At 38.7% G+C, this 26,983-nt stretch overlaps 8 protein-coding genes across 8 annotated transcripts; 7 read left to right on the top strand and 1 right to left on the bottom strand.

Moving 5' to 3' along the window:
* Nucleotides 1-1,426: 1,426 nt before the first annotated feature.
* RNJ42_02375 (uncharacterized protein) lies at nt 1,427-7,384 on the top strand (the record flags this gene model as incomplete). The annotated part of the gene is made up of 1 exon (XM_071052540.1): nt 1,427-7,384. One exon carries the CDS (start codon nt 1,427-1,429, stop codon nt 7,382-7,384), a length of 5,958 nt encoding a protein of 1,985 aa, XP_070906387.1.
* Nucleotides 7,385-11,156: 3,772 nt separating this feature from the next.
* ATG7 (Atg7p) lies at nt 11,157-13,022 on the top strand (the record flags this gene model as incomplete). Its single annotated transcript, XM_071052539.1, has 1 exon — nt 11,157-13,022. One exon carries the CDS (start codon nt 11,157-11,159, stop codon nt 13,020-13,022), a length of 1,866 nt encoding a protein of 621 aa, XP_070906386.1.
* A 338-nt stretch (nt 13,023-13,360) lies between these two features.
* On the bottom strand, nt 13,361-14,143 carry PUP2 (proteasome core particle subunit alpha 5; the record flags this gene model as incomplete). Its single annotated transcript, XM_071052538.1, has 1 exon — nt 13,361-14,143. The coding sequence occupies one exon, from the start codon at nt 14,141-14,143 to the stop codon at nt 13,361-13,363; it is 783 nt and encodes a 260-aa protein (XP_070906385.1).
* A 996-nt stretch (nt 14,144-15,139) lies between these two features.
* Nucleotides 15,140-17,428, top strand: SPC97 (gamma-tubulin-complex subunit SPC97; the record flags this gene model as incomplete). The annotated part of the gene is made up of 1 exon (XM_071052537.1): nt 15,140-17,428. The coding sequence occupies one exon, from the start codon at nt 15,140-15,142 to the stop codon at nt 17,426-17,428; it is 2,289 nt and encodes a 762-aa protein (XP_070906384.1).
* Nucleotides 17,429-18,156: 728 nt separating this feature from the next.
* Nucleotides 18,157-19,470, top strand: ENO2 (phosphopyruvate hydratase ENO2; the record flags this gene model as incomplete). Its single annotated transcript, XM_071052536.1, has 1 exon — nt 18,157-19,470. One exon carries the CDS (start codon nt 18,157-18,159, stop codon nt 19,468-19,470), a length of 1,314 nt encoding a protein of 437 aa, XP_070906383.1.
* Nucleotides 19,471-19,927: 457 nt separating this feature from the next.
* CTR2 (low-affinity Cu transporter) lies at nt 19,928-20,440 on the top strand (the record flags this gene model as incomplete). Its single annotated transcript, XM_071052535.1, has 1 exon — nt 19,928-20,440. The coding sequence occupies one exon, from the start codon at nt 19,928-19,930 to the stop codon at nt 20,438-20,440; it is 513 nt and encodes a 170-aa protein (XP_070906382.1).
* A 373-nt stretch (nt 20,441-20,813) lies between these two features.
* Nucleotides 20,814-22,073, top strand: FMO1 (N,N-dimethylaniline monooxygenase; the record flags this gene model as incomplete). Its single annotated transcript, XM_071052534.1, has 1 exon — nt 20,814-22,073. One exon carries the CDS (start codon nt 20,814-20,816, stop codon nt 22,071-22,073), a length of 1,260 nt encoding a protein of 419 aa, XP_070906381.1.
* A 1,366-nt stretch (nt 22,074-23,439) lies between these two features.
* STB5 (Stb5p) lies at nt 23,440-26,586 on the top strand (the record flags this gene model as incomplete). The annotated part of the gene is made up of 1 exon (XM_071052533.1): nt 23,440-26,586. The coding sequence occupies one exon, from the start codon at nt 23,440-23,442 to the stop codon at nt 26,584-26,586; it is 3,147 nt and encodes a 1,048-aa protein (XP_070906380.1).
* Nucleotides 26,587-26,983: the final 397 nt, after the last annotated feature.

The raw sequence follows: 26,983 nt of genomic DNA, 5'->3' as shown, positions 1-26,983 counted from the left end.
TAAAAAAGGAAAGTGAACAAATTTCCTAGTATTAGATTCTCATCGGAAGGGTTTAGATTTTTTCTTTTTATTAATAGAAATAAAAATTTTAACTTGATAGAAAATCAAGACATTATTAATTTAAAGAGAAAAAATTTCTCGGGGCTAAGAATAGGTATTCTACGAAGATTTTAATAGATTAGGTGGAAAAAACAAACAAAAAAACAAAGAATATAATAGGTGAAACTCATTACGTCAATAAGCCCTGCTATTCCATTCCATCCCTTCTTAATTATGTAACTGAATTCGAAGAATAAACAGTAAAAGAAATCAAAAATGGAATGTTGGGAAAAATGTGAAACTATTATTTTAGATAAGCTAAGACACTGGTATTCTATTCAGTCTCTCTGGCCCTGGCATTGACATTATGACATTTTTACTTAATATGTCCCAGGGAATGACATTGTCCGAATCATTACAGGGATTCAGAAAATGTACAAATATTTTCCTGAATATAATTTGTTCTACTACTACGATTTTTTTTATTGAATCAACTATGGAATGAACAGGTTGTTTGATTGAACTAAGGATGCTATAGTACTTGGTACCAGGTTTTCCTTACATAATTCCTATGGATCAAGTTCTAACTATTAAAAAAAAAAAAAAAGAAAAATATATCACCAACTTATGGGGTATGAAAATGATCTTTTAAATTTCACATACTTAGTATCTCAAGATAGACTTGAAATATTTTCCTGCCTAGAGAGTACTAATTTAGAGATAAACTTGTTCTAAAAGTTATTACGTCACCTGTCCGGTATAATAGACTAGTACTTATTATTAAAGTCAGGGAACATTATATGTTTTCTTCCTTTTTTCTAATTTGTTTATTTCTTGAATGCCTTTTTCGAATGCCATGATCTTCAGATCATTAGAAGTGTCGAAGATGTTGGGGTTCCTGTACAGATACATCAAATGATTCGATGAACTAAAAATAGAACCTTTTACTAACTTATGAGATATACTATAACCGATACAATTTTAAATAAGCTAAAGAGCCGTAAAATTCCTTTGGATTTAGTTGAAGGTTATTACTAAGAGTTGATCAGAGGCAATACTCAAGGACTTTGAAGAGGAAAAAAATAAGGATGTTGAATCTCTAGTTTTTATTTACTCCTTTTCAGATCAGAAAAAGGAAAACTGCATTCATCTGATTTTGGCTAGGCCATTCATCAATAATTTTTTATAGATCTTATCCTTGTTTACATCTGATCAAATCTTGACGAAGCAGTTAAATCATATATAAACCTTAAGCTAAAAACAGAAGGTTTTAACTTGGGGCTCCAATACATTCTTTATGATTTCAATTGTAAAGCAGAATTAAAAGCATTAAAGAGTGGATTTATTGATTTTTTTTGATATATTTTCAAAACAAAATTAAGCAAATATGCAGCTATTATTCACTCAATTTTTAGGAGTTCTACTACTATTAGTAGGGCTAGCAAGGTCAACAAATCCTGTTGCCCTATACAACTTATGTCAATATCCTTCTAATACCCAAGGTCTACCTGGATTCACAGTAGATTTTTATCATATCGCTAATGATGGTTTATCTTCAACCTCCTATAAACAGTTATTGGCTTACCCAACAGCTGAACACACACAATTTGCCAAAGCTTTAACTACCAACCCTACTACTTTTGATCTACCAAATGATGGTACTACATTGTTTGGTGTTTTAGTCGAGCAGACTAGTAGTTTACTTCTGGAAATGCGTGGCTACTTTGTACCACCAATTAGTGGTAATTACACATTTGCTATTTATTATGACGATGATGCTGCTGTCATGTATATTGGTAATCCATCTACCTTTACTTGTGGTGATATAAATTCATGGCCTGTACCATCCGAAAATGATATCTCTGTTACTGACTACGTGCCTTCAAAGAAAACGTTGACATTATATATGGTTGCAGGAGTTGCATATCCAATGAGAATATCTTACTATAACTATAAAGGTATTGGTCAGATGACTGCTACTTTTGTTGATGCTAACGGATTTACTCGTTCTGATTGGACGGGGTACATATACACTTACCCAAACTGTACTAATTGTACTTACTACAATCCTCCTACCGTTTCCACTAGATATACTTCTGAATATGTTTTGTCATCGTACACAGCCTCAACGGAATTCAGCACATACACCGGTGTTGATGGTAACCCTACTTTACATACTATCTACGATGTGGTTGTTCCTACCAAGACTGAATCCGTCAATATCCCTGGTGCTAGTACAGTTATTGTGACTGTAACTCTACCAGGTGGAAGCAAAAGCGTTGAAACGGATGTGGTGTCATTCTATACTAGTACAGACTCTAATGGTAAGCCGGTGCTAGGATCATCGACCCATACTTATGACCCACATGTTGATCCACCTCCAAATCCAAATGGTGACGGGCATGATTATACATATACAATAACACATAACGATGGTAGCGTTGAGACTGATGCTGTACACTACATAAATACAACGGACAGCAATGGTAACCCAATAGTTATCACCACGACCTCCAGAATTGGTGATTACTTGACAACTATTACACACCCAGACGGTAGTGTTGAGACTGACTTAATTCATCAAATTAGTACTACAGACAGTGACGGTCACCCTATCATCATTCAAGTAACATCTAATTTGGGAGATTATCTAACTACTGTCACTCACTCTGATGGCAATGTTGAGACTGACTTGATCCACCACATCACCACCACCGACAGCAACGGTAACCCTACTACAATCATCGAGACCTCGAACCTTGGCGATTATAACACCACAGTTACTCACTCTGACGGCAGTGTTGAGACTGATTCCATTCACCACATCACCACCACCGATAGTGAGGGTAAGAATACTACCATAATATCAACTTCAAAGATTGAAGGCCCTACAACCGACTATATCACCACTGTTACTCACTCTGACGGCAGTGTCGAGACTGATTCTGTCCACTTTGTGAACACTACCAACAGTGCTGGTGAGCCAATTGTGGTTCCTACCACCTCGAACCTAGGTGATTACATCACTACAGTCACTCACTCTGATGGCAGCGTTGAGACTGATTCTATCCATCACATCACCACCACCGACAGCAACGGTAACCCTACTACAATCATCGAGACCTCGAACCTTGGCGATTATAACACCACAGTTACTCACTCTGACGGCAGTGTTGAGACTGATTCCATTCACCACATCACCACCACTGATAGTGATGGTAAGCCAACTACTATCATCGAAACATCCAGGATCGGTGAACCTACAACCGACTATATCACCACTGTTACCCACTCTGATGGCAGTGTCGAGACTGATTCTGTCCACTTTGTGAACACTACCAACAGTGCTGGTGAGCCAATTGTGGTTCCTACCACCTCGAACCTAGGTGATTACATCACTACAGTCACTCACTCTGATGGCAGCGTTGAGACTGATTCTATCCATCACATCACCACCACCGACAGCAACGGTAACCCTACTACAATCATCGAGACCTCGAACCTTGGCGATTATAACACCACAGTTACTCACTCTGACGGCAGTGTTGAGACTGATTCCATTCACCACATCACCACCACCGATAGTGATGGTAAGCCAACTACTATCATCGAAACATCCAGGATCGGTGAACCTACAACCGACTATATCACCACTGTTACCCACTCTGATGGCAGTGTCGAGACTGATTCTGTCCACTTTGTGAACACTACCAACAGTGCTGGTGAGCCAATTGTGGTTCCTACCACCTCGAACCTAGGTGATTACATCACTACAGTCACTCACTCTGATGGCAGCGTTGAGACTGATTCTATCCACCACATCACCACCACCGACAGCAACGGTAACCCAACTACAATCATCGAGACCTCGAACCTAGGTGACTACACTACTACTGTTACTCACCCAGACGGCAGTGTTGAGACTGACTTGATCCACCACATCACCACCACCGACAGCAACGGTAACCCAACTACAATCATCGAGACCTCGAACCTAGGTGACTACACTACTACTGTTACTCACCCAGACGGCAGTGTTGAGACTGACTTGATCCACCACATCACCACCACCGACAGCAACGGTAATCCAACTACTATCGCTGTCACATCTAAGATTGGTGGCGAACCTGATAGTGACTACACTACTACTGTTACTCACTCTGACGGCAGTGTTGAGACTGATTCCATTCACCACATCACCACCACCGATAGTGATGGTAAGCCAACTACTATCATCGAAACATCCAGGATCGGTGAACCTACAACCGACTATATCACCACTGTTACCCACTCTGATGGCAGCGTTGAGACTGATTCTATCCATCACATCACCACCACCGACAGCAACGGTAACCCAACTACAATCATCGAGACCTCGAACCTAGGTGACTACACTACTACTGTTACTCACCCAGACGGCAGTGTTGAGACTGACTTGATCCACCACATCACCACCACCGACAGCAACGGTAACCCAACTACAATCATCGAGACCTCGAACCTAGGTGACTACACTACTACTGTTACTCACCCAGACGGCAGTGTTGAGACTGACTTGATCCACCACATCACCACCACCGACAGCAACGGTAACCCAACTACAATCATCGAGACCTCGAACCTAGGTGACTACACTACTACTGTTACTCACCCAGACGGCAGTGTTGAGACTGACTTGATCCACCACATCACCACCACCGACAGCAACGGTAACCCAACTACAATCATCGAGACCTCGAACCTAGGTGACTACACTACTACTGTTACTCACCCAGACGGCAGTGTTGAGACTGACTTGATCCACCACATCACCACCACCGACAGCAACGGTAACCCAACTACAATCATCGAGACCTCGAACCTAGGTGACTACACTACTACTGTTACTCACCCAGACGGCAGTGTTGAGACTGACTTGATCCACCACATCACCACCACCGACAGCAACGGTAATCCAACTACTATCGCTGTCACATCTAAGATTGGTGGCGAACCTGATAGTGACTACACTACTACTGTTACTCACCCAGACGGCAGTGTTGAGACTGACTTGATCCACCACATCACCACCACCGACAGCAACGGTAACCCAACTACAATCATCGAGACCTCGAACCTAGGTGACTACACTACTACTGTTACTCACCCAGACGGCAGTGTTGAGACTGACTTGATCCACCACATCACCACCACCGACAGCAACGGTAATCCAACTACTATCGCTGTCACATCTAAGATTGGTGGCGAACCTGATAGTGACTACACTACTACTGTTACTCACCCAGACGGCAGTGTTGAGACTGACTTGATCCACCACATCACCACCACCGACAGCAACGGTAACCCAACTACAATCATCGAGACCTCGAACCTAGGTGACTACACTACTACTGTTACTCACCCAGACGGCAGTGTTGAGACTGACTTGATCCACCACATCACCACCACCGACAGCAACGGTAACCCAACTACAATCATCGAGACCTCGAACCTAGGTGACTACACTACTACTGTTACTCACCCAGACGGCAGTGTTGAGACTGACTTGATCCACCACATCACCACCACCGACAGCAACGGTAATCCAACTACTATCGCTGTCACATCTAAGATTGGTGGCGAACCTGATAGTGACTACACTACTACTGTTACTCACCCAGACGGCAGTGTTGAGACTGACTTGATCCACCACATCACCACCACCGACAGCAACGGTAACCCAACTACAATCATCGAGACCTCGAACCTAGGTGACTACACTACTACTGTTACTCACCCAGACGGCAGTGTTGAGACTGACTTGATCCACCACATCACCACCACCGACAGCAACGGTAATCCAACTACTATCGCTGTCACATCTAAGATTGGTGGCGAACCTGATAGTGACTACACTACTACTGTTACTCACCCAGACGGCAGTGTTGAGACTGACTTGATCCACCACATCACCACCACCGACAGCAACGGTAACCCAACTACAATCATCGAGACCTCGAACCTAGGTGACTACACTACTACTGTTACTCACCCAGACGGCAGTGTTGAGACTGACTTGATCCACCACATCACCACCACCGACAGCAACGGTAACCCAACTACAATCATCGAGACCTCGAACCTAGGTGACTACACTACTACTGTTACTCACCCAGACGGCAGTGTTGAGACTGACTTGATCCACCACATCACCACCACCGACAGCAACGGTAATCCAACTACTATCGCTGTCACATCTAAGATTGGTGGCGAACCTGATAGTGACTACACTACTACTGTTACTCACCCAGACGGCAGTGTTGAGACTGACTTGATCCACCACATCACCACCACCGACAGCAACGGTAACCCAACTACAATCATCGAGACCTCGAACCTAGGTGACTACACTACTACTGTTACTCACCCAGACGGCAGTGTTGAGACTGACTTGATCCACCACATCACCACCACCGACAGCAACGGTAATCCAACTACTATCGCTGTCACATCTAAGATTGGTGGCGAACCTGATAGTGACTACACTACTACTGTTACTCACCCAGACGGCAGTGTTGAGACTGACTTGATCCACCACATCACCACCACCGACAGCAACGGTAACCCAACTACAATCATCGAGACCTCGAACCTAGGTGACTACACTACTACTGTTACTCACCCAGACGGCAGTGTTGAGACTGACTTGATCCACCACATCACCACCACCGACAGCAACGGTAACCCAACTACAATTATTGAAACATCAAGGATTGGTGCTGAGACCTCTATTCCATCATCACGTCCAATTTACAGTAACTCCAGTTCAGTAAATAGCGCTACAACTACAGTCTCCGAAGTTGCAGCAACTTCAGATACCACTAATTCTGGTAATAACGCTAACACTGGTTCCAACACTGGTTCCAACACTGGTTCCAACACTGGTTCCAACACTGGTTCCAACACTGGTTCCAACTCTGGTTCCAACTCTGGTTCCAACTCTGGTTCCCACGCTGGTTCCAACACTGGTTCCAACACTGGTTCCAACACTGGTTCCAACTCTGGTTCCAACTCTGGTTCCAACTCTGGTTCCAACTCTGGTTCCCACGCTGGTTCCAACACTGGTTCCAACTCTGGTTCCAACACTGGAACTTCATCGAATTCTGCAATCCAAGGAAACGGTAGAGATTCTTCTGCTGTACAAAGTACTTCATCCATGGTTCAATATAAGAGCAGTAGTGTGCTATCTGTTCCAACAGCCTCCATTTCAATATTCCAACCAACAGGTGGCGCTGTATCCTTAAACCCTACTAAATTGTTAATCACTACTATCTCAGTGGTCCTAACAGTTTTAATTACGATCTGAACATCTGATTTTTTACTAATCTTCAATTACCTTGTTATTTTTATTCTTCAAGTTGGTTATTCTTTTTTATTCATTTGCTTTTAATATGATAATATATACACTTGTGGCAGATATTTTGTTCTTCTTGCCGCACTATGCTAGGCTTTAGCTTGTATAACACTTTTTGTAACGTTTTTTTTTTTTAATCTTTTATTTCTTTATTATACCTATTTAGATATTTTAATAATACCCTAATAACTCTAATTTTAATCTCACATTTATCGCATACAAATAAATGGATTAAGTCAAAAATCCATCGTTTGGCCGAAGTACGTCATAGCTTTTTTGTTCTATTTTTCGTCAACTGGTAACATCACAGATTCTGACCGATGAGTATGAGAATTTCTATTTAAACTAACATTACAATCATATCTATAGAAGATGATATAAATAATTATATTATGATACTATATTATAACTTATTATGCCATACAATCGACATTATAGTCCTACAATATTTATAGTATAGTATATTTTACATTATATTATGATATAATGTATTATTTTATATAATATTCCAAATTATTATATCTTATGATATTCCTATTATATAATCTATTTTATGATATTCCTATTATATATTCTATTTTATGATATTCCTATTATATATTATTTTTCATGCTATTCCTTATATTCATAATATATGGTATTCTATACTGTTATAAGTCACATTACGTTAATAATTGTTAACTCTTGAGAATAAAAGATTTCGAACACATTCCCTTAAAAAATTTACTATTCAAAAAAGGAATATTGTAACCCGCGGTATAGAGTATCCAAATTGATAGAGAGGGTATTTTATCTTTCTAGTATCATATATGTCCACGATAATTTGATTTTATTTATTTTTTCTCGGAGAGCTACGGAACAATTTCGTCTTCGGAAAAACCTCATTTGGAAATTTCTTACGGTCCTTTCCGTGTATTATTCAAAAACATACGTACCATAAATACCCTACGCTCTTTTCAAGTTCATATCCATCCATTCCTATAATTTACGGATTACCATTTTATTATACAGATTTTGAGTTTGTTGAGAGGATTTCTGTGGATACCTTTCTGTGTAGAGAACTCAGTCTGTACAGTATAATGTGACGGTTCTAAGTATTCCAGGATAAGTGCCGGAGGTAAAGGCTCGAAGAGCTCCTCCGAGGCAGGAATATAGATTACTAAGTATCGAGAGGCAAATTTATATAACCATAGATTCCAACAATTAAAAAGTAAAAAGACGGGTCTCTCTCCAATTGAGGGAGCCTCCACAAAATAGGTAGACTTTCTTTTCTCCTGGGATTGAAGGTGTACATAATCAAAACACTTCAGGGGTGTTCTTTACTTTTGGACCATTGTGGAGAAATCCGAAGTATCCGATCAATTCTGCGTAGTAAAAGATACAGTGAGTAGAGAGAGAACCCTTTTTTTTTCCTTTACGCTGCTTAGGACGAATCAAAAATCAAAATTAAATAAATATTACCAAACATAATATAATAAATTTTATCAAATTAATATTATATTTGAACTATTAACTTTGTAGCTAAGCCTATTGTTATTAGAAAAATGCCACAACGTATAATAAAAACTAAGAATGTATTTGCTAAAATGTTATTAATTTTAAAATAGATAAAGTTAAAAAGCAAAAAAAAAAAAAATAAAGGTTAGTTGGATTTTATAATGGAAAGCAAATGATTCCTTTGTTCGGGAAATGAATGTAAAAAATTACAAGATATCAGGTCACTTTCAAAGGCGATATCTTGTTTATTGCGTTGTACTAGGATATGCTTGAGTCTAGCAAATAAGGAATGTTGAGGCATGGAAATATAAAATAAATTGAAAATAAAGGTGATAATAAAAGAAAAGAAAGTAACTAGAATAAGGGAAATGTGTCTGGATATATTAGAATATGAAACAATTAGTATTGGTTGAAATAATTCTAAAATTAAACATTGGGTAAATTATTTCTATTTATTGTTTTTTTTAATTTAAAAATCAATTGAAGTTAGAAACTACCAAAAATAAAATTAAAAAAATGTCCATTACGTATTGGAAATAATTCTCTTCAAATTATAATAGTATGATGAGGCACAAAATATGCTATATTTACTGTAGAAGATATTAGAGGTAAAAATTATGTCAAATGTCGTCTCGAGATTCAGTGGTAAGAGGTAAAATTCTTGATATTTTGCCCTTCACAATCATGGGAAGTAAGCATATAATAATGAAGTGTCACACCGTACTTTCTAGAGCGTTTATGTCATAGTACAACATATGACAAGAAAAGAAAAAGAAATATTATATCCCTCTTTTTTGCAACAACTAACATGAAGGAAAAAAAAAAGAAAAAAATTTTAAATAGAATAGCAATGCTAAACAAATACGACTTGTGGGGTTATTCTGGTATTACTCATTTAGGTTTGGTTGCTTTCTCGAATTTTATGACCTTTTTCGAATAAAAAAATCATCAAAAGCTTAGCAAGTAATTTGAATCGACTAAATAATGGAAAAAAAACTATGGGTAATCATATTGATATAAACAATTTAAAATACCTGTGTTGTTTTTAAAATCTGGCATATCCTTAACTCTGGATATTTCATTCACAATACGGTATGAGTTACCATAAAGGATTTTTAAGAATAATAAATTGAATAAAATAAATATAACATATTAGCTTTCTTAACCTTCTCAATTTAAATTCCAGATAATTGGCACATAATATTAAATACTGATACATAAAAAACCATATAGTTAATAAAAAATCCAGTAAATACTCGAAAGACAGCGAACTCAGGTCAATATCAAGAATATAGGATGTCAAAAAATCTGATAAATGGTCGTTAAAAAATGTTATAAGACACTTAATTGCAGTATAGAATTGTCTAGTCTAGTATAATCTACAAATCTGGTGACTTTAAAATAAACAAAAGGAGTGCTTGAAAAATCACCTTCTCCCAAGTGGAGGGAATTACCAATACTGCAACATTAATATAATATCATCAAGCGAAGTAATACTTGCAAAGAAAAGACTAGTAATATTTAAGAACTATTGCTTTTATCAAATAAAAATTAGAAAAGAGTAATAAATATTGAAAACGAGTTTGTTAGTTGGATATGGTTGGTTTTCTTAATTGTCACCACCTATAAATGATACCGCTTCTGTACTTACTACTGCAACAGAATGTCACTACCTCCTATATTAAAAATGTATATCAAAGCAGATATAATAGAGGATGTGAACCTCGAAGTTAATAGTTAAATCAGGTATGATAGAAATATGTTAAAAATTTAACCAACGGAACTACGCAAGGATCTTAAGGATTAATTTACTACCTGACGATGTGAATACACTAGATTCATCCTTAATTGTTAACTTTCTGTTATTTAGATTTATTTTACCAATCAACATATTTATTATCAAACCCTATATTTACGCTATTAGTTACTCATTAAACATCATCTCATACGTAGAAAGTTCTTTTTTCCATATCAGGTTTTACCCGGCTATATTTGACGAGATCTCGGTGATGAGCGAAAAGTCGGTGTCTTTAGTCAATCGGATATGACCGAAGATCATTACTTGACTCTAGTTCAAGAGCACTCCTTTTGATAAGTATGTGTAGAAAGTAGTTTATTATGGAAAGAGCTAACGAGCATACATACGGTAAATAAATCCATAAAAAGTAATGGATGCTTGCACATTTGATTCATTTGTTTTGAGAGAGAAAGAATCTTTAAGAGTAAGATGAGTACTGATTTGAACTTTGTTCCGGCGTTAGAATCTTTTCTAGATACTTCATTTTTTCAGGAATTGTCTAGACTCAAACTAGAGGAGCAAAAATTGGATACCAAAACCATACCACTTCTAGCGAAACTTAATATAGCACAAATACCCTCGACAAGTAACTCAGTGCATCTGTTTTTAGATAAGGCTAGCTTTGATCTGACAGAGACTAAACTCGAACCTAGGAATATCTATATACATGGCAGGTTATACAATTGTAATACTTTGGAGGAATTCAAGTTGCTAAATAAGCAAAAATATCTAGCTGATGAGGCAGCATTATTAATTGAAAGTGGGAAGAAGGATATAAACAAGTCATTGGGGTTTTCAATTCTCAGCTTTGCGGATCTAAAGAAATATAAATTTTATTACTGGGTTTGTACGCCTACATTCCAGATTCATAGGAACTTTTCATTAGTCGATAAGTCTAATATTATTGACGATGCTGTAGTTCATAAGGAACGAGAATGGTTCGACGATAATCAAAATAACTGGGTTGCCATACGAAAACAGAATGGTTCTATTACACCTTACGAAAAGAATTTAGATATCAAAGATGTTAATGCTTTATTAGTGCGGGACACAAGTATTAATTCTGAATATCCATCTGCTTTCTTGAAGAATATATTGACGATATTTTGTGGAGACTATCCTGAAGCAGAGTTATTAGACGTCCATTTGGTCAGAAATAAGCCTGTAAATTTACTGAAACTAAGTATCAGGATCCCAAAATTAGAATTTGATGAATATAAAACCTCAGGATGGGAAAGTAATAACCAAGGGAAGTTGATTCCTAGAGCACTAGACTTGAGTTCTCTTATAGACCCATTAAAGGTTGCAGGACAATCTGTTGATCTAAATTTAAAATTAATGAAATGGAGAATAGCCCCAGATATTAATCTAGAAGTTATAAAGAATAACAAAATCCTATTACTTGGATCAGGAACTCTTGGATGTTATGTTGCAAGATCGTTGATGGCATGGGGTTGTCGGAAAATCACTTTTGTTGACAACGGAACAGTGTCACTGTCGAATCCAGTCAGACAGCCATTATTTGAGTTTTCAGATGTAGGGAAAGAGAAATCTATAGCAGCTGCAGAAGGGCTAAAAAGAGTATTTCCATTAATAGACGCTGTAGGAGACCAATTGAATGTACCTATGATCGGACATCCAATAAAAAATGAAGAGCATGAACATGCTGATTATATCAAATTAGTTAATCTTATTGAATCTCATGACACAATTTTCCTATTGATGGATTCAAGAGAAACTAGGTGGCTGCCGGCAGTTATTGGAAAAGCATTGAACAAAAATGTGATGAATGTGGCTCTTGGGTTTGACAGCTATCTTGTAATTAAACATGGTAATATTCAAAATGACCTTGGTTGTTATTTTTGTAATGATATAGTAGTTCCTACTGATAGTATTTCTGATCGTACCTTAGATCAAATGTGCACAGTAACTAGGCCCGGTGTAGCACCGTTAGCGGCTTCTCAGGCGGTAGAATTATTAGTATCAAGTTTGCAGCATAGTGGCAAAGACAATGTATTGGGTGAAGTTCCGCATCAGCTTAGAGGTTTTCTAAGTAATTTTTCTACTGTCAAATTAAAGACTCCAGCTTATGGTCATTGCTCAGCATGCTCTTCTCCAATTATCGATGGCTATCTTGAAGGCGGCTGGGATTTTGTTAAGAATGCATTAAACAATCCTATGTTCATTGAAGATTTATGTGGTCTTTCTAAAATAAAACAGGAGGTTGAGGACATGGATCTTAATGATTTCGATGATGAAATGTACGATGACGATGATTTTGAAATTCTGGAATAGTTTATAATAATTAAGTTGTCCTCACCGAAATCTCTGAATAGTTGATATACATCTTAACACATGTTACCAAAGTTACTCGATTGTTTTACTTAACCATATGGTTTGCAGTGTTATAAGTTAATTGGTTATAATTTTTTAAAATGATTTCAAAAGAGACAATAAAAAAAATACAAAAAAAATTCTTGCATATCTGAAAATTTACAGTATAATATCAGAATCACATTCCTAGCTTTACTTTTCGGTATATATGTTCAGGAGAAAGTGTTTTCGTTCTTCAAATATATCTATCCCTTATTGAAACAATTTGATATTATTTTTCTTAGTATTTATTTTTTTACTTAGGACATTTCTACATCATTATCTTCAGGAGCTTCCTCAGCTTCCTTTTCCTTGAAAACCTTGATAATTTCAGCGGTCTTTTTGTCGCTATATATCTGGAATCCATCATCTTTGGTAATGCTACTTAGTTGGGCGTTATTCTCATCTAACTTCTCCTCCATGACTTGCTTTAGTATCTTTAGCACAAGAAGCTCAGCTTCTCTTAGAGTCAATGAAGAGTGCCATTCATTCTGTAGTTCGGATTGTGCACCTTCAGAACCGGACCCTATAGCCTTGGCATTGTAACGATAGAAAGTTCCTGATGGCTCCGCATGGAACAATTGGTATCCATCGTCCTTGTCATAGCCTGCAATAAGCAGAGCAACACCGAACGGTCTTGACATAAGCCTCTCCTCACCAGAGGCACCTTCTCCGAATCTCAACGCCAGGTCACAAACAGATTGAGTAAGAGACTCCACCTTAATATCTTCGTCATAATACAGGTTATGTGTCACCGCACTGACACGCGCATGTTCTAACATAGAACGCGCATCAGCTGTAAGACCACTCATAGCACACCCGACATGTCTGTCAATCTCAACTATCTTCTCAATGGAGTCAGATTCCAATAGAGGCGAGGTAGCACGCTTCTCAACACCCAGAACAACACCCTCACTCGTAACTACACCAATTGCAGTAGACCCCAGTTTAATAGCCTCTAGCGAGTACTCAACTTGGAATAATCTACCTTCCGGCGAAAATGTACTAACACCACGATCGTATTCACTTCTAGTCAAAAACATAGCTTATATCCTTTTTTATTCCGTCCTATTGGTAACCACTTCGTTTCCAAACAACAAACAATATTACTTCTTGTATAAAACTAAAAAAATTTTGATTGGAGGAAATTGATACTACTGATCACAAAATAAAGGGAACACTAATAAAAAGTTCATTGAAATCCCACTATTGCTCAGAATTTCATATATTGTCGCCACCTTGCGTTTGTAGTGATACACCCGTGATTCACGTTCGGTTATCGTCGTATATTATATATATTATTTTAGTCCCGTGTGTTTTCGTTATGTATTATATTCTGTGTGGGTCACGGGAGTTTATCGTTTCTAACATGTTGTTCACATGACATTGTTGTATGCAGTGATATCGGTTTTTTCATAACGTGATTATTTTGTATAAAGTGATAAAGTCTTTGATTTGTTGTAGAGAAGAATTCTGATCACGTGGTTCTATTGGCTCTAGCCGTATCGTTTTTAAAAGGTTTTTTAATGTTTGTAAGGTAGTCCCTTTTTTTAGTTGTCCAAACTGAAAACTGAAACGGAATTAGTAAAGCTTTTTTTTCAGTATAATGTAATACAAATGTAAGTGGCAATACTATTAACGATAAAATATTATTTTTGTTTTACTCTCATCTATTCCTAACTTTTTCTTTATCTTGCAGGTCTACTCTTCGGTGTTGTGTTACGCGACCAAAACGTGAAATTTGACTGTCCGAGATGGTTTAACTATAAACAAAAAGAAGAAAGTTCTTTTATAATTTTTACTCGTTGTAGTTATAAGTACACAGATATCTAACAATAAAAGGATACATTAATTCAATTATCGGTACTTAACAAATCAGCTCGAAACGTGTTTAAACATTTCCCACTGTTTTCTTCTTACTTCAAAGTAAACACGAAAACTCGATTAGCACAAAAACAAATTTGAACTCTAAGATAAGCATATATCATTTAAACTAATAAGAACAATCGAGAAAACAAATATTAAATTAAAAAACAATCATGGAGGTACGTGCTGTTGAAGATATAGTGGAGTTGCTTCCTATAAGAGACGACGGTCAAAATAATGCAATACTTCGAAGGACAGTGAATCCGGGCCCATTCTGTAGTAGACAAGCCAAGTTTAGAGCATACCCATTGAGCCAATTGCAAGGTGTTGAACAACGTCGAGTGCAGGAATCATTGGTTGTACGGGACTTGTTGGATACGTTAGTCGGATTGGAAGGTATGTATATCAGGTATAACAATAGCTATGATCCTGCCGTGGATGCAACACCATCGTTCCGGATATCAAAGAATATGGACCCGTCTTTCAAACAATACTGTATAAAGCTGTTAAAACTGGGCAAATCATACATCTTTCTGAACAATTGCATCCAGGAGTGGTCACGTCCATCTTACGGTAGTGTCTTACAACGATTGTCCTATGAAATAAGATCTTTTCTAAAGGATGGATACCTAAGGTTTATAGTGGAGCGCTTAGAGAAAGAGTACTGCTCAAATCCAAATTTCTCTATAAGAGATATGGAACACTTGATTAATGACTATGAGCTGAATAAGAAGATGGAACTGTTGTATAACTTGTGTGTACGGATCACTGATGAAACGAACAGCAGATTAAACATGAACTTAGACCAGGAAGATTTCAATAACTTTAAGAAAGAGCTTGAGGACGTGGGTCAGGCAATGCTGTTACCTACTGACTCAAGTCTGTCATTAACTCCAAAGGGTGGTAATGTCATAAAGTATATTCAAGAAATGATCTCGCAATCATTAGGTGATAGGAACAGTGTAAGCTTCCTAAGATCCTTATTAAATAAAGTGGGTGAGGATTACTTATCAATGTTAAATGAATGGCTAATAAACGGGGATGTAAATGATCCACATGAGGAATTCATGATTCGCGATATGATGAAAGATGTCAGCATTGACAGTAATAGCATATTGACAACCGATCGTCTTTGGGAAACAAGATATTTGATACGGAAGGACGGACTTCTAGACAAGTTTAGTGATGAGCTACTATCGCAAGTACTAATTACAGGTAAACTCTTAAATGTGGTAAAGCTAAGTATGGAGGTGGCTACAATTCCTCGGGAAGGGGAAACCAACAATGAGCAATTGAATTTCGTCGATCTTATGGAGGGAACGAATCTAGAACTATATGTATCGCGATGGTATGGCAGGGCGAACGATCTCTGCATGAAGCTGTTTTTCGAAGGTTACAATCTACAGAGTTTCATGTATGATATATTGAAAACGTATCTACACTACAACAATGGTAACAAATTCCATAAATTTATAGAGCAGGGTCGGAGCGAGTTAGGCAAGAAATTTAATAGCAGCGTCTCGGTACTGCGGAGGCTAGATCAAGTATGGGAGTCCCGTATAGTTGACGAGAGATCCTTGGTGGAGAGATTGGTAACTTTGAAGTACAACCCGATGAACCTTCGAGATTGCATCATGCAGTTTGTGACGAACGAGAACCTGCAAAACGATGGCGGGGACATGCTAATGGATGAAGACGTTTTGCAGGCCAATAACTTCGAGAACGTGAAAAGGATACTATTTGCAGATAACGTACATGATGACGACACTGGTACTACAAGTTATAGTAATATATACCACCTCGAGCTAGATGTCATGGTGCCGTACCCGCTCAATATCATCGTCAACCACTCGTGCATGATTCAGCTCAAGATCTTTAACCGGTACTTAAACCTGCTGAGGTACATGCAGGTGCTTCTGGACCCCAGGAGAACCCATTTCGTAACGACAATAGAGGACCACAGGAAGTTAAAACACGTGGTGGTGAACAAGATGCTTCAGTTAGTCAACCTATTAACCGAACATTTCACAAGGGATATCCTAAACCCTGAGCTAGAACAATTCCACAAGGTCCTTGACTTTCGTGCCCAGTCGCACTCGCAATCGCAATCGCAGTCGCACTCGCAATCGCAGTCCCACTCGCAATCGCAGTCGCAATCGCACGCGCAGACCGTACCCCATACACGGACAGAGACAGTACCATACATCCAGTCTACATTACAAGACACTCTAACAAACATCATGTCCTGCCCTGTACTCTCAAACCACAGCATCACAATACAGCTGGACATGTTCAAAGTCATAGCCTCCTACTTGAAGAGCCTCACAAGAATCCCACACACAAGCAAGTTCTCACACTATAACTCCGAGATCATAGAAACCATGCGCTCCCTATGCGAAACCCTACGAGAAACCCTAGACAAGTCTTCTTCTCTGGCCTTCCATCTATCCGGGCTATTTTGAACAAAATTTTTCTTTCTTTCTGACCTTATATACATATAACTATATACGTATCCCAGAAATAGATCATCCCTACACCCCAGATTCCCATTAAAAAACGAGAAGTTATATCTTTCAGGGCCCAACAATGGGGTGAGGGAGGAGAAGCAGAAGTGGAATCCACACCTTTTTTTATTTTTTTTCCCACTTCCCACGCTCCCTCTTTCCCACCAACTAGTGGAACCCGGGCCACCAGTTCCTTTTTTTTTTCCCAACTATTATACGTAATCTCTGCTCCTTCCTCCTACTCCTACTACCCACAGCTTTCTAACTGCAGGGTTTTCTTCCTGTCTAAAACTTCATCACCTGCGAGCCCTTTCCGTTTTTGTTTCTGAAAACTGAGCTCTTGTGATGGTCTTGTCCCATTGCTGCCAGCTACAATGCTACAAAGCTACAAGCCACTAGCTATTACCTTACTTACTACCTTAGTATACTACCTTAGTATACTACCTTAGTATACTACCTTACTTACTGCCTTAGTACTACCTGAGTGCTATAGCATTAGCTTTAATACCTATAAGCTTATAGCTATCATTAATAACTCAATTGATTTCTTTTTTTTTTCTTGTCTTAAGTTGGAAAAAAGTATATAAACCCAGTCTATATTCTAATTCCCTTTAGAACTTGTCTTTCATATCTTCCCTTGTATCATAAAGTAACCCAACCCAACAAACAAACATATATAAATAAAAATGGCTGTCTCTAAGGTTTATGCTAGATCCGTCTACGACTCTCGTGGTAACCCAACCGTCGAAGTTGAAATCACCACCGAAAAGGGTGTTTTCAGATCCATTGTTCCATCTGGTGCCTCCACTGGTATCCACGAAGCTTTGGAAATGAGAGATGGTGACAAGTCCCAATGGATGGGTAAGGGTGTTTTGCACGCTGTCAAGAACGTCAACGACGTCATTGCCCCAGCTTTCGTTAAGGCTAACGTTGACATCAAGGACCAAAAGGCCGTTGACGACCTATTGTTGTCTCTAGATGGTACCGCTAACAAGAGCAAGCTAGGTGCTAACGCTATCCTAGGTGTCTCCATGGCCGCTGCCAGAGCCGCTGCTGCTGAAAAGAACGTCCCATTGTACCAACACTTGGCTGAATTGTCTGGTTCCAAGACCTCCCCATACGTCTTGCCAGTTCCATTCTTGAACGTCTTGAACGGTGGTTCCCACGCTGGTGGTGCTCTTGCTTTGCAAGAATTCATGATCGCTCCAACTGGTGCTAAGTCTTTCACCGAAGCTATGAGAATCGGTTCCGAAGTTTACCACAACTTGAAGTCTTTGACCAAGAAGAGATACGGTTCTTCCGCCGGTAACGTCGGTGACGAAGGTGGTGTCGCTCCAGACATTCAAACCGCTGAAGAAGCTTTGGACTTGATCGTTGACGCTATCAAGGCTGCTGGTCACGACGGTAAGGTCAAGATCGGTCTAGACTGTGCTTCCTCTGAATTCTTCAAGGACGGTAAGTACGACTTGGACTTCAAGAACCCTAACTCTGATGCCTCCAAGTGGTTGTCCGGTGCCCAATTGGCTGACTTGTACCACAGTTTGATCAAGAAGTACCCAATTGTCTCCATCGAAGATCCATTCGCTGAAGATGACTGGGAAGCTTGGTCCCACTTCTTCAAGACCGCCGGTGTCCAAATTGTCGCCGACGACTTGACTGTCACCAACCCAAAGAGAATTGCCACTGCCATTGAAAAGAAGGCTGCTGACGCTTTGTTGTTGAAGGTTAACCAAATCGGTTCCCTATCCGAATCCATCAAGGCTGCTCAAGACTCTTTCGCCGCTGGCTGGGGTGTTATGGTTTCCCACAGATCTGGTGAAACCGAAGACACCTTCATTGCTGACTTGGTCGTTGGTTTGAGAACTGGTCAAATCAAGACTGGTGCTCCAGCTAGATCCGAAAGATTGGCTAAGTTGAACCAATTGTTGAGAATTGAAGAAGAATTGGGTGACAAGGCTGTCTACGCTGGTGACAACTTCCACCACGGTGACAAGTTGTAAGAAGGTTCCTTTTTAAAAAACTCTCTAGTCTTTTAAATTTACAATAACGATTTTATACAAAAATATAAAGAATTTTAATGCCTTTTTTTAAGAACTCTAACTTTTAATTTATTAAAAAAAACTTTAACGAATGATTATATAGAAATTTCTTAAGTATATTGTAACTAAAACAGTTTCATATCACAAACATGGTATACTGCATTCAACCATTCTTAAAGATAATGGGCCCATCTTCAAGGCAATATCGATACTATTTTTGCTGATAAAACACCCTTTGTTTTATTGCACCTTTAAAAAAAAATTTAGTGCCTACGTGTGAAAAAACAACGAAATATTAATTAAAAACTGGGAAAGCCTTACTAAGCAGTTCAGATACAATAACTATTTAAGCTAAGTGCTAGTAATAATATTCTCTTAGTATTATTCAAATCTACTCGTTACTATGGGCCACATAAATATGGACCACTCAGCTATGGATCACTCAGCAATGGATCATTCGAAGGGCCACGCTGGAATGAACCATCCCGGAATGGGGGACACTGACTCATGTTCTATGAACATGTTATTCACATGGAACTACAAGAACACCTGTGTAGTGTTCCACTGGTGGCACATTAAAACTGTCCAAGGGCTATTACTGAGTTGTGTTGCTCTTTTCCTCCTCAGTGGGCTCTACGAGTACTTGAAATATTATCTGAATAACAGCCAACGCCTCTACGAAGTAACGTCTACGTCCTCAAACAACGAGACCAACGTACCTGCTAATGTGGCTTCCCGAGCTACTAAAAGAATTGCTCTGAGTAGGAGTATGTGGTACGGTTTCCAAGTGGGTTACTCATTCATGCTGATGCTGGTTTTCATGACCTACAATGGATGGCTCATGATAGCTGTGGTTCTGGGTGCTGCTTGGGGTCATTACCACTGGGGTAGCAAATGTGCTCCAAGCTCCCAATCTCTTGCATGCCATTGAGAGGTCAAACAGTTACGTAAATAAATAGTCTAATATACCACCTCCCACTGGGTTACAGATTAATATATATGACTATTTACTAAGATATATATTATAGTTCAATAAAAAAAAAAGCAATAAATTAAGAAAACAAGAATGACGTAATTGAATATTGTGGCATCTCTCTCCTTTGAAATCTGGCATTACATTTCAACGTAAGATGTTATCAAGGGAACAATGCACGAGTCATAAGATTTAAGGAATGAGAAAAAAAACAACAAGCAACACAACTAATATTTAAATAAGACATTGAGTTCTTTTCCATTTTAGTCTTTTCTATTTCGTTATCAAAAGGGTCTATATTCAAGGAAACACCATAAAAAAATAACTAGGAATGACTGGTAAAAGGGTTGGTATTGTAGGGGCTGGTCCCGGTGGTCTGGCTACCGCGAGGGTATTGCTCGAGGATTTCATTGGGGTCAATGTCACAATATTTGATAGTAACCCTGAGATTGGTGGAGTCTGGTTCTATCCTGAAGACGATAAATCAGGCAGAGTCATGTATGATTACTTGGAGACTAATATCTCTAAGGACTTGATGCAGTTTAGTGGGTTTCCGTTCAAAGCAGGAGTGCCATTCTATCCCAATCGTGGACAAGTGTGGGAATACTTACAGGAATACTATACTCAATTTATCAAGAGTAACGCTCAAATTGACGTGAAGCTATCTACGAGTGTTGTTCGTGTCTCGAAGCACCAAGACGGTCGGAAATGGATTATCACTACCGGTGAGGGAACTACGGAAAAATGCTATGATTTCGACTACGTTGTTATATCTAACGGTCATTTCACGACTCCAAAGATCCCTAGTGGCGTGAAGGGGTTAGACGAATGGTTCCAACAGGGGAGAGCCTTGCATTCGAAGGATTTCCACAACTGTGAGTTCGCCCGCGATAAAACGATCATAGTTGTCGGTAACGGAAGTTCCGGTTCTGATATTGCAAACCAATGCAGCACTGTTGCCTCAAAAGTGTACGTCAGTGTCACGAACCTCGACGAAGTTGAAAACAAGCAAGGAAGTCTAATTGAGTACGTACCCAAAATCCGGGCTGTGCAACCCAATGGCACGGTGCTTTTCGAGAACGGTGATCAATTGGAGGACGTCGATCACCTGGTGTATGCCACCGGCTACTTGTATACGCTTCCATTTTTCGATTCTGAGTTTAACAAGCGTCTCGTGAAGAAGGACGGGTCTGGTATAAACGGTCTCTGGAATCACGTAATCTACAAGGCCGACCCGACTCTTGCATTCACATTACTGCCACAGATGGTAGTTCCATTCCCATTGGCCGAGTCCCAGGCTGCCGTGATATCGCAGGTGTTCCAGCACAACATTACTATAGACAAGGATGAGAGGGAAGATAGGGATGAAACACATAACTTCCCGGACTTGAGTGACGTAGAATACTACAGAACATTACAGAGTGTTCTGGACAAAACACCTCACAGATTCCAGCCCGTGGTGTGGGATGATGCACACCGCGAGCGGAGGGCACAGAGCGCCCAAGAGAAGAAAGTGAGAAACGGACTGCTCGCAAAGCACGCCCAACAGCTCCACGAAAACCGGAAACCATACTATTTACCTAGATTATGAACATTAGTAATAGATTGATAAAAGAAAAAAAACAAACTTGTATATGTTATCTATATCAAAATAGTATAATAAAAATATAGGGATTGTGGATCATCTGATGCACGAAAGTTCAGCCGTGTAATTCAATTTTCCAGAGAACATTCCATGCATGGAAAAGAGCGCGGAGAAGTAAATTGTTGCTTCCTAAAATAGAAGTATTTCTTTTTTTTTCCTCTTTCTTCACTATTTTTTTTTGCAGCCGTACGTCAGCAATAAAAAAGAAAAGTTGCAAAAAATAAGAAAGTCAAAAAACGGAGGAGAGATGAAAAACAGAGAAAAAGAAGTTTTTAAGGAGAAGGGAATAATCTTCTACAGGGGAGTCTGAGAGAGAAAAAGGAAGATAAATGCCTAGGCAACTACAATGGGAAATTGTTCTTTACTTTTTTTTTGGGTTAAAATGTCTACTACGGCAGTCTCTGTGTGCTTACTTTGGCACCACGAGATCGGCGTCTTCACGTGATGTGGGGAGTTGTAAAAGCATCTAATAAAGCAAAGAAGCAAGCTCACAGGGAATGTATTCCACAAGTATAGAAGTTAAGGGAAAAAGAAGATAGAGAAAGAAGTTAACATAAGATAGAAAAAGCTTATGCGTTATCAAGAGCGTTCATTTTGTTATTTATTTATTTATTTGTCATAGCAAATAAAGAACTAGACAACATATATAAGAAGAGTTAAATAACCGAAAAGAACAAATAGAGAAAGAAAAAAAAAGAGCTCATTAATACAAAAAGAATAAAAAGCTCTTTTGAAGAAAAAAGTTATATAAAAGAAAAGTATTTGAACTGAAAAGTAGACGTAGGGGTAAATAAATAAATAAATAAAAGAAAGACCAAGGAAAAAAAACTCAAAAAAATATAAAAAAAAAAAAAAGTTGAAAGGAAAAATAGAAAACTAAATTATAAGACGGATTCAAAAGCGGACGTAACGACTATTAAATTACATAACTATTTGCTTATAAAAATAGAAAGGACTGAAAAGAAAGATATAAGGTTTATGGGAATATACACTAGAGCAGAAGAAAAGTATATAGAAAAGACCAAACGGAAATAAAAAGGCATTAATTAAAAAAAAAAAAAAAAGAGAAGACGGAAATAAAAGGTATCAATTAAAAAAAAAAAAAAAAATTTTTTTTTTAAGGAACTGAAAAACAAACAAAACACCAAAAATAATATCAAGGTTTTTATCTATAAAGACGGACATAAAAGTGTATTTGAAGATTCTTTTAAGCCCGAAATCATTCACCCTTACCTTTTTAAAAGATTAAAGAAAAATAACATAGTCATAAGGATAAAAAAAAAAGGAAGACAAAAAAAAAGAGGAAAGTGCGATGTCACAAGAGATTAATGGAGAGGCAATGGAGGCGTACTCTTGCTCGCGGTGTAGGAAGTTAAAGAAAAAGTGTCCCCGGCAGCTGCCACAATGTTCCAACTGTGTTAAGGCACGGGAGGTGTGCCATTATCCTGGTAGAGCACCTAGGAGGACTAAGAAGGAGTTACGTGAGGCGATACTTAAGGGGGAAGTCCTACCGTCTATGAAACGGAAAAGCAGGAAGATATTTAGGGAACTGACGACTGCGGATTTGAGAAATCTTGAGAGCTGGCACGATCCTATGGGGCAGAACATGGGCTCTGGCACTCTTAATACACCGGGCAACTCCAATGTTACCACGAACCTGGCAATGTCAGTCAATGTGGTTGGATCAAATATGCCAGTAAATTCTATGTCTCACAATGGAGTGATGCCTCAGGGACCATATCCTTCCAGTACTTCTGGTGTTATTGGCCACAATGCTATGGTTGGAACACCTATGACTACAACTAGTGATCCAGGCCAGACACAAATATCATATGGAACAGATGTTTTTGGGAACCGAACAGCATATAGTTTGATACCCCCTGCTCAAAAGGCTAGGTTAGTACTTGACCAAAACCCGAAGTTTGTTAACCCCCAATCTGCATTCAAGGCTAACATGCTAAACGTTCCTATAACTTCTCCTCATGTGGCAAACCAGGTCTTCCCTGAAGGAGTATCCTCCCTCATAGGAACATTAAATACAATGAACGACAATCTAAGTGCTAATACGCCAATTGCATTGAGTTACTTACAACTCCAGAAACTACATCAGCAACAACAACAGATACAACAGCAACAACACTTACAGCATCAGGAGCTACAACAGCAGCATCTTTTACAGCAGCAACTTCAGCATGTACGATCTGATCTCGGTACTATACTACCACCTGTAAATACGGCAGTTCCTCCAGCGGTTTCTAATCAGCGAGCTACTTCAGGTACAAGTGGGTTTCCTTTCACCACACCACAACCGTTAGCACCAACGCAAGTTAAACATCAGCAGCAACAAGTATCGCATTCATTCCCCACTAGCCCATATGAGACCAAAGAAAGAGGTGTTTATGATTCTAATGTGATTAATAATCTCCAAAATACTAACTCACCAGTAGCAAAGGTTGAAAGTAGTAGCGTAGATAGTGATAATATCGCAATAGATGCAGCTTCAATAGCTTATGAAACCATATCAAGTAGATATAATGGATGCAAGTCGTCTAATTGGGTGAATGATGATGGATCATATAAAACTATTGATACATCACTACTGGATAAGTTCATTGCTGCATACTTTAAACACAACCATAGGCTATTTCCAATGATAGATAAGATATTTTTATTAAATGATGTTTCAACTATTAAGCATTTCGAGCAAGTTGACAGAATAGAAGAAAACAATCCAGCTCTATCAAAAGCATTTGTTTTCCAACTTCAAATGATAATGGCCATAGGTTGTACAACATTACAAAGAGCCGGGATGCTTTCAGAAATAGAAGAAAATTTATGTGAACACTTATCCTTTTTAGCAATGAACAAGTTCAGGGATGTCCTAGCGTTACAAAATTTAGAAACTGTGAAATGTCTCTTATTATTGGGTATATATTCTTTTTTTGAACCGAAAGGAGTATCTTCTTGGACAATCAGTGGGATCGTCATGAGGCTTGTTATCGAATTGGGATTGAATAGACCACTGACAGCAAAGAAAATGTCTTCCATGTCGGCTATGGATGTAGAATCAAGATATCGTGTATTTTGGAGCGCCTATTGCTATGAACGTGTCGTAGCAACAGCACTAGGAAGAATATCAGCAATAGACGATGAAGATGTTGGTGTTCCATTACCGAGAGCTCTTTATGACAGCGAAATAGAGGATATTGAAGTTGCAAATATGATTATCTCTCTGAGAAAGATGGGAGGTAAAATCTATAAAGAAGTACATTCAGTTAGTGCAGGCCGCAAGAATATAACAATGGAGGAAAAACAAGCCATCATTACCTCTCTAAGAGAAGAATTAGACTGTATTTATAAAACTGAGGTAGAAAAGAGAAGAGTGAAAAACAGTACGAAAACCTCTAAAAACGTTTTATCAGTTCAAGAATTTAAAGAAAGTAAAATAGAAAATACCCCTTCCCAATCCCATAACGATAGTCTAGTTTCCGTACTATCAGCTAATAGTGATACCAGCACCAATGCTGTACATTCTAAGTCTCTACAGGTGATGACACCAAATACCGATAGTCCTAAACAAATTTCTTATTCTAAAAGTCCCGAGGATACTACACCTTCTGGAAATAAAACACCTGCTGTTGATAATACTGTCATTAGCTCTACTGATACCGCTACTTCAGCTAACCAGGCAGCACAAAATGAGGTAAGTAAATCGCCAACTTCTTCGATCATAACGAGTAAATTAACTAATGAAAAAACTACTGAGGATAGCACAGCTAGTCCAGACCAACAAATATCAAGCAATGTAAATAATAATTCGGCAGCTTCCATTCCGAAAACCACTGTATCTCCAACGGAAGTACCGGATGGTACTTCTGTAACTGTGCCTGACGAGTGTGCTTCAGTAAAAACCACCAGCCCGCAAACATCTAAACCAACACACGAGATTTCTTTCCATACCAGTGACGTATGGTTAGCAATGAGATACTCTCAATTACAAATCTTATTGTACCGACCTTCCGCATTAATTCCTAAACCTCCCTTAGAGTCGCTTACGATACTAGGTGAGTTCTGCCTAGAGGCTTGGAAACACACATACACGCTTTACAAGAAGAAGTTATTACCACTGAACTGGATTACGTTATTCCGAACACTAACTATTTGTAATACTATACTATACTGTTTATGCCAATGGAGCATAGACCTTGTAGCCAGCGCTATGGAAATACAACAGTGTGTAGAAATACTAAGAGATTTTGGGGCTAAATGGGTGTTTGCCTTGAAATGCGCAGACGTCTTCCAGAACATCAGCAATACAATTGTAGATATCAGTCTCGCTCATGGGCAGGTCCCAAATATAGATAAACTTACCCGCGAGCTTTTCGGAGCTAGTGACGCATACCAAGATATCCTGGACCAAAATAACGTAGACGTTTCTTGGCTAGACAGGATCGTATAAAGCATATACATAGATAGAAATAATATTTTAATTATTTAATACTACATTCATTACGTTTTTCTTCTACTTCTTCCATTTATCTATAGAAAACTCCATACGTTTAACGCCATCTCAGCTCATCTCATCTCATCCCACCCTTTACCCCTTCCCTTCCCTTCCAACCCTCCCCCGCGCTCCTCGCTTGGCCATTTATAATCAACCGGGGTTAATGACTCCATTGTAGATCGAAGATATAACGCCGGAAAGCGTATTTTCTTCTTCTTTCTACAAGAGAAGTAGCTGTCATTTAAACTTAGCATTTTTTTTTTCTTTCAAAGAAATGCATACGTTTCTAAGTTACAATTAGCTCCTTTGTAGATATCGACATTACTAAAACAATAACGTGGTAGTGATCCCC

This window comes from Nakaseomyces bracarensis (assembly GCF_045282275.1).
Source record: "Nakaseomyces bracarensis strain CBM3 chromosome Unknown Scaff9_0, whole genome shotgun sequence".
In the NCBI taxonomy this organism is placed as follows: domain Eukaryota; kingdom Fungi; phylum Ascomycota; class Saccharomycetes; order Saccharomycetales; family Saccharomycetaceae; genus Nakaseomyces; species Nakaseomyces bracarensis.
The sequence above is the reverse complement of the archived record's forward strand: the minus strand, read 5'-3'. Positions and strand labels throughout refer to the sequence as shown.